We start from the raw sequence: 8,610 nt of genomic DNA on the forward strand, positions 1-8,610 counted from the left end.
AATTCCTGTGTATTCTTATCAAAGCATTCTCACTTTCTTCAATTCATGCTCCTGTGGACTAAACTTGAGGCCACGGTTTTGGTGACCTTCCTATGTTCATTCTGCAGTTTTCAAGAGAAGATACTCCCTGAAACGTGTTTACCTGAATTGAGAATAACTCTACAGATGTGATCTGAAATTGTTATCTCATGGTAGAATTGCTGGTGGCTTAATAAAAAACATGCATACATACCTTTATACCATTAACATAAACACACAAACATATACTTAGATTTCACCCTTCCCACTGCTTTTTAAAATCTTTTGTACAGATTAACTTGTCTACTTTTGGAGAATATAGAACCTGGCTTCCTCCCACTCAACTAAATACCTAAAACTATAGATGTGTGTACATGAGATGTCTGGGACAGTTTGCTGTGCATTTGAACAATTGCTCTTCTTCTCTGCTCATAGCTCATTCACCGATACCACATTCACCAAAACAATTTGAATACATTTGTGCCTATATGCATGAGTATGGCACCAGAGCCTAATATGGTAACCATTACTAGCAGCCCCTCACTCCTTGCTTCCCCTATGTACTTTTTCTTGGCCTTTCTGTCTTTATTGGATGCATGTTTTTCATCAGTCATTGTACCCAAGGTAATAGTAGATTCTTTCTTTGAGAAGAAAACCATCACTTCTGAAGGCTGCATGACTCAAGTATTTGCAGAACATTTTTTTGCTGCTGCTGAGATGATTCTTCTCACAGTTATGGCCTATGACCAATACGTGGCCATCTGTAAACCCTTACACTATGTGACCATCATGAGGAGGCATATATGTTTGCTACTTGCAGGGGTGGCCTGGGCAGGAGGATTCCTGCACTCTGTCATCCAAATGTTCTTCATTTTACCATTACCATTCTGTGGCCCCAACATAATCAATCACTTCATGTGTGACTTGTATCCTTTGCAGGAACTGGCCTGTACTGATACTCATGATCTTGGATTTATGGTGACAGCCAACAGTGGGTTCATTTGTCATTTAATTTTTTTCCTCTTACTTGTCTCTTATGGAGTCATCTTGTACAACCTGCGCACATACAGCACAGAAGGAAGAAGGAAAGCCCTCTCCACTTGTAGTTCCCATATCACAGTTGTTCTCATGTTATTTGTTCCATACATTTTTGAGTATGCAAGACCTCCCACCACTTTCTCTTTTGATAAGATGGTAGAAATATTTTACACTATTCTGACACCTTTTTTAAACCCCTGTATCTATACCTTTAGAAATATGGAGGTAAAAAATGCCATGAGGCAGTTGTGTTGGAGTAAAGTATTCTTTATTAAAAAATAAAATCTTTTAAATAAAGTTACGTTTTCAATAAGCATAAAAATGCCGAAGACCGTTCTATTTCATAGTTTCATATTACAGTAACAATAAACACACATATATAAGGATATGAATGTATATTATGTGCTTTATACAATTGTATATAAGTGTATCTATCGATATGCATGTGAGATTAAATTATATATGCATCTGGAAATCGCTCAGTGAAACTGAGTAAGGATGGTGAAGGAATAGGGAAAATGCCATGAAGTATCCGCATCTGTATCTATGCAAACATGTGTATATGTATATTTTTACCTAGTCCCTCATTTACTTTTATATCTTGTATGCAACTTTTATACAACATCTTGTATGCAACGCGTTACTTTTTTATCTTGTATACAACTTTTTCATACATTTTTGTTCGCTTGTTGTTTCTGCCATTAGATTGTAAGATTCTTCGGGATATTTGGTGTTCAGTTATTTTTCAATTGTGTCCAACTCTTCTTGACTCTGCTGTGGGTTTTTCTTGGGAAAGAAATGAAAATGTTTGGTCATTTCCTGCTTTGCCTCATTTTATAGATGAGGAACTGAGGTAAAGGAAGTTAAGTTCCTTGCCCAGGGGCACGAAGCCAGTCTGAGGCTAGATTTGAACTCATGAATTTGAATTTTACTGACTCCAGGACTGGCCTACCATGCACTACAGCACCTAGCTGTCCCCTTCTCCAGAACGGGGGCTATCTTTGATCTCCTTCTATATCTCCAGCATTTGGCACAGTACCAGGAAGATTATCATATTCGTATGCATTGTGAAATGAAGGTATTTGCAAATGAATGTTATAATACAAGAAACATGAATAAAGACACTCTATCTTCTTTAGTCTACGGAAATATTTGAATTGCCTCAGGGACAATCACATTTCTGCAGTAAGTTCTTACTCCCAAGGCAAAGAAGAAAGAAAAAACATTTATCAAAGAAAAACATTGACTGTGTCACACTTCAGCCAAGAACTGGTTTTGATACAATCTAGGCTTAATTGATCAGAGACTTTGGCTGTTGCTGAAAAATATGATGTGCCTGGGTAGACAGTTTTCTAATTGTTAAGTCTTGGAGACCAAGAGGACATTCCTCCAGTCTCTGCACATTGATAAAAATGCCATCAACTCTCTGATTGACTTCAAAATACTCTTTTTACACTAAATATTCATTACAGAAGAACAACTTGGGAACAGATGGATAAAACTCTAGAGCTGCTACCACAGCATGTGAGAAATTCATTCTCTTGCTTTATGAAGTTTCGAAAACACAAAACTGAATATTCTAATTTAATACCTAGACAATAGAAGTAACTGTTTGGAGAGTTTATCCAAAGGCTTCAAAGATGAAATCTTTTGAAGACTACCTTGAAGTAATACTTATCATTTCACACATTCTTAAACATAGTATCTAGTCTCTTTGAGGGACAATTGACATAATACATTCTTAGAAAACATTACAAAACTTTTCTCCTAAGCAGGTATAAATTGAAGTTGTGAAAACACCATGTGTGAGATGTGGTAGGAATGAGTATTCTCATCTAAGTTGTCCAATGGAGTGTTTTTCTTCCTTTCTAATATATCTCAACCTTCATCACATATAACATGGTTCTGACCTCACTGTCTATGTCCCTATCTAGTTTAGACTGTGGCAAATTGTCCTTGATCATCAGTTATGGTATGTAAAGCACAATGGAAATGTTGTCTAAATGGAAACTTCTTCAGACCCAATATATATTAAACATTATGTAATGTAATGTAAATCGTTGTTCCATATCATTGAGGCAAAACTGGACAGAAAAATCTTATAATCCACAGAATACAGCACATTTGATCAACTCACTTTCCACATGACCATGTTCCTGGATTCTGAGAGATATGTGGGGATGTATTATGGAGCAGGTAAAGAGAAACCTCATGAGACTCAAGTAAATGTTGATTAAGACCCAGTGTCTTCTTTGCTTGTCAATTTTTCTTAAACTCATGGTCCCTGACGTATTGGGAAGCGTTTAGGGGCTAAGAGAAGCAATATGCTTCCTTTGTGAAATGACAAAACTCTTCTTTCACTTTGAGAATTTCCTCTTGCTTCTTGCCCTCCCAATTCTCCCTCAGTCTTTCCAGATATTCATATTGCTCATTATTTCTCTTTCCAATTTATGTTTATCTATATATAGATAATACTTCATTTGCTCTTGCCCTTTCAATGCATGCATACTCTTCACTTCCCACCTCTCTTTCAATGTATAATTCAAATATTAAACAGCTATCTTTGCTGCATAAAATATGTTTTGGAATCATCACCATCTTCATCATGATCAATCATTTAAATATAATTTATAATTTCCAAAATGATTAATATATTATTTTATTTAATCCTCCCCACAACATTGTAATTTTTTAACAGACGGCAAAAATGAAGATGAAAGAAATCTAGTGACTTACATTTAATACATCTCTGAATTAGAATTGGAATACAGGTCTTTCTGACTCGTTTATATCTTCTGCCCACTACACTAAGCTATCATGTAGATGAATAACGAGATAGAAGTAGAAATGGAAGACTGGTGACCCATATGGAGCAACACAAGCAACCTACTAAGGACGTTAGATTTTACACGTTCGTCAGTGGTAGCTACTGTTAGTTTTACAGTAGCACTTAGTAAGAAACATTTGATTTCTTACAAGGCCGATATCAGACAACAAAGATGTAAAAAGAGCTGTGACCTCCTTGGATTCAGCCTGTACCTACAATTTATTTAGTACTTTAAAACTTGAAAGCTCTGGGGGGGATGCAGATGAAACTGATTTATTTAATATGGCATTGTTACATAGTCAAGAGACCTAAGATATCAGAGAAATACATACATACATACATACATACATACATACATACATACATACATACATACATGCATATATGCACGCATACATACACATATTTTTTTCTTGGCTAAAGATAAAGCATTTTATTCAGATTCCATTATTATAAAATTCTGTCAAATAACTCTGTGTGCACGTTTCTCAAAATCATTTGCATTTCTGCTTTGATCTCAATAGCGATCTTATTAGGTAGGTCATACAGTTAATAGTAATTGTGATTTTTAATTTCTGTATAAGATTTGAGACAGAGAGATATACTAGATAATTGCAATAGTACAGTGAAGGTGATGAGGATTAACATAGGGCAGTGACCATGTGAATGAATAAGGAATGAAAGGTGGTGACACGAATGGAGACAAGGGCTAGTATTGAAGAAGAGTTATGAACATAAAATTAAATAAAGAACAGCTTAATTCCGTCAGGTCACTTCTAAAGCCGCAGTTTTATTAAGTGATAAGATTATGCTGTGAGTTTCTTGAGCATAGGGATTGGTTTTTGCCTCTTTTTGCATCCCGAGGATTTGTCACAGTGCCTAAGGCATAGTAGGAAATTAATATATATTTACTGATGATAGACTAAGGAAGAGAAATAGAAAGGGGAGAAGGAAGAAGAAAAGGAGGAAGAGGTAGAGGTAGAGATGGGGGAGGAGAAAAGAAAAAGAAAAAGAAAATGATGATGCTGATGATAAAGTTGATGCAGACCCAATCACAGGCTTTAAATGAAGGAAATTTCTTTGAATGATACTAAGTTGAATAAAGTTAAAATTCACATACACCGAGGAAACTTTGTCATGGCCTATCTATTATCTATTAATAATAAAACGAGTTAGAAGTGCAACTAATTTTTTAAATTTTATTTACTAATTTTAATTTTCAACATTTATTTCCACAAAATTTTGAGTTCCAAATTTTCTCCCCATCGTTCCCCTCCCCCACCCCATAACATCTTGCATTCTGATTACCGCTTTCCCTCCATATTCCCTCCCTTCCTTCACACCCCTCCCTTCCCTTATCCCCATCTTCTCTCTTTTCTTGTAGGGCAAGATAGATTTATTTACCCCATTACCTGTATTTCTTATATTCAAATTGTATGCAAAATCATTTCTCAACATTCGTTCCTAATACTTTATACTCCAACTTCTCTCCTTTCCTCCCTCCCTCCCCATCCCCACGGAGAAAGTAAGCAATTCAATATAGGCTATATATGTGTAGTTTTGCAAAAGACTGTCAAAATAATCATATTGTGTAAGACTATGTATATTTCGTTCCATCCTGTCCTTCTCCCCATTTATTGTATTTTTCTTTTTGACCTTGTTGCCACTATAAGAGTTATGTCTAATTATTCTCTTCTCCCATTTGTCCTCCCTTTTATCACCCCCCTCACCCCACTTGTCCCCTTCTTCCCTAATTTCCTGTAGCATCATATAGATTTTCATACCAAATTGAGAGAGCATATTATTCCCTCCTTAAGCAAAACATGAAGAGGATAAGCTTCACTTTTTCCCTCTCCCTCCTCCGTTTTCTCCTCCATTAAGCTTATTCTTGCCCTTTTCATGAGAGGTAATTTGCTCAATTTCATTTCTCCCTTTATCCTCCCAATAGGTTCCCCTGAAACTCCCTAATTTTTACTTTTTTAGATATCATCCCATCTTATTCTACTTACCCTGGGGTTTCTGTCTCTATATCTATCTACATATCTATGTAGATAGATATAGATATGTAGATAGATATAGAGACATATAAATAGATATATATATACACACATATATGTGTGTATAAACATATTACATATATGTATGTATGTATGTATGTATGTATACACAACCTTTACCCTTATTACGTCTTACCTCCCTTTTAGACTCCTCTCCCCTTTCTTTCCCCCTTCCCCTCATATTGCCTATAGAACTAGTTAGATTTATATCCTTAATTAAGTTTGTTGCTTCCTCCTTGAACCATATCAGGTGACAATACCTCCCAAGCAATGCTCACCTCCCTCCCATCTTTCCCTGTACTCTAATATAGTTTTGTATTCTTTCTTGTGATGTAATTTACCCTTTTCTGCTTCCTCCTTTTCAAATCTCCTGTTAAAATCACTTGGCATGCTTAAATCACATTTTTATCATGACATCATTTAGTTTGTACCTACCCACTCTATCTAAGTATATCTCTTTTATATTTCATAATAGATATACAATTCTCAAGATTAACAAGTATCATCTTCCCTTATAGGGATGTAAACAGTTTCCCCAAATTGAGTAACAAGTTTTTCTTTTCGCTTGTTTACCTTTTTATACCTCTCTTGATACCTGAATTTGGAGACCAAATTTTCTATTGAGTTCTGACCTTTTTTATCATGAAAGTCTGCAAATCTCTTATTTAATTGAATGTCCATCTCCTTGTCCAAAATGTCACTCTGAACTTTCTTGTGTAATTGATCCTTGACGCTAGTCCCAACTCCTTTGCCTTATGGAATATCATATTCCATTTCCTTCAGTCTCTTAATGTAGAAGCTCGAAGTTCCTGTGTGATTCTGACTGTAGCTCCTCAATATTTGAATGGTTTCTTTCTGGCTGCCTGTAGAATTTTCTTCTTCACTTAGTAGTTCTGTAATTTGGCAGCAATATTTCTTGGTGTTTTTAGTTTGGGATTCCTTTTGGGGGAGGGGTGAACAGTGGATTCTTTCGATGAATACTTTGCCCTCTGAATCTAGCACTTCTGGGCAGTTTTCCTTGGTGATTTCTTGGAAGATATTGTCCAGGTTCTATTTTTCATCATGGCGTTCTGGTAGGCCAATAATTCTTAAATTTTCTCTCCTGGATCTATTTTCCAGGTCAGTTGTTTTTCCAATTAGATATTTTACATTTCCTTCTCTCTTTTTATTCTTTAGGTTTTGTTTGAATGATTCTTGATGTCTCGTAGAATCATTAGCTTCTACTTGCCCAATTCTACCTGTAATCAAATTGTTTTCTTCAGTTAACTTTTGCATCTCCTTTTCCATCTGTCCAATTATTTCTTTTAAGGAATTTTTTTCTCCAGTTAGGTTTTGTACTTCCTTTTCCATTTCTCCAATTTTCCCCCTTAGGTTTTCTGCTTCCTTTTCCATTTATTCAATTTTCCTTTTTAAAGAGTTGTTCTCTTACATAAATCCTTGTTTCATACTTTCAAAACTTTTGGCTATTTTTTTCTTCTTTTTCCTTCTTCAGCTCTTACAGGAGTGGTCTTTGTGCATGTGAGCTATTCATAGTGCCTTCTGAAGTTTCACCTGGGAGTACAGTCTCCATACTGACCTCTTTGGTATTCGTGTTTTGGTCCTTGTCCCCGTAGAAAGATTCTATGGTCTTTTCCTTCCTCCTTTTCTGCTCACCCATGATGTTGAGGCTTTGTGTATTGTGGCCTCTGATTCATTCAGCTAGAAGATAAAGAACCTGGTGTTGAGCTGGCTGGTGAGAGAAAGTAAAGTTCAGGTGAACTCTTGTTTGTGTTTCCCTGGATTCGTCCTGTCGCTGGCCTGTTTAGTGTGAGGGAGGGGTGGTCTAGTAACAGGAGATCTCCTCAGCTGAGCTAGAGCAGTGGCAAGCTCAGTGGTTGCTGATCCTGGGTTGCCCTAGTGTTTTGTTTTTTTTTTTGTTTTGGCTGGAGCACTGAAGGGCACCTGTGGAACTGGTGTTGGTAGTTGCAAGAATCTACTCCCCTGAATCTCTGAATCTTCTCCCACTTTGCTGCGTTCGGGCTGTCTGAGACAGCTCCCATCCTCCACCAAAGGAAGAAGAATCCTCCTTAGTGATTTTCCTATCTTCACATGCTATGAGACTGTTTGCCCCTTCTGCTCATCCCACTGATCCAGGATTTTTCTGAGGAAATATTTTATGGATTTTTCAAGGTCAATACAGTGAGAGGGAGGGAGTATTTACTGATCACTCTGCCGTTTTGGCTCCTGGAAGTTCAAGCAGGTAATTTACAGGTGTTTAATCTGCTGGCTGATAGTCTCAGGAGCATCTGCTGCTGATACTTGGGGCTCAGCAGCTCTCATTGGATCACTTGGTTCTGCTGGACTCCCGCTCTGGGCTGCCACTCCACAGTGCTGCCCTTGCCTCAGCCCACCCCAGGGCTTTCCTGCCCAGTTCTGCTGCGGTGGGGATGTGCTGCACTGTGTGCTGTAAGCTACTCCACCCCCTTCCCATTGACTTTCCAGTCTGCCCTGGGCTGTGAATCTGCCACAGTCTGTCTCCTATTGCATTTTGCACCTCCAAGTTTTGGTCAGCTTCTCTTTTTAGAGGTATCTGAAGGAGTTTGTCTAAGAGCTTAGGTGAGTAGTTGCTCTCACTCCACCATCTTGGCTCTGTCTCGGATGTTCACAATTTTACAGTACATTTGCTGGGTG

At 37.3% G+C, this 8,610-nt stretch overlaps 1 protein-coding gene across 1 annotated transcript; it reads left to right on the forward strand.

The window, feature by feature from the left end:
• The first annotated feature begins 516 nt into the window (after window positions 1-516).
• LOC140516751 (olfactory receptor 4C15-like) lies at window positions 517-5,972 on the forward strand. Its single transcript, XM_072627696.1, has 2 exons — window positions 517-1,312; window positions 5,935-5,972. The coding sequence occupies exons 1-2, from the start codon at window positions 517-519 to the stop codon at window positions 5,970-5,972; spliced, it is 834 nt and encodes a 277-aa protein (XP_072483797.1).
• Window positions 5,973-8,610: the final 2,638 nt, after the last annotated feature.

Source organism: Notamacropus eugenii, chromosome Y (assembly GCF_028372415.1).
Source record: "Notamacropus eugenii isolate mMacEug1 chromosome Y, mMacEug1.pri_v2, whole genome shotgun sequence".
In the NCBI taxonomy this organism is placed as follows: Eukaryota; Metazoa; Chordata; class Mammalia; order Diprotodontia; family Macropodidae; genus Notamacropus; species Notamacropus eugenii.

Coding starts and splice junctions, on each gene's coding strand:
- LOC140516751 (XM_072627696.1), top strand. CDS start 517: ATGGCACCAGAGCCTAATATGGTAACCATTACTAGCAGCCCCTCACTC. Junction 1,313..5,934: donor CATGAGGCAGTTGTGTTGGA/GTAAAGTATTCT, acceptor ATATCTATGTAG/ATAGATATAGATATGTAGAT.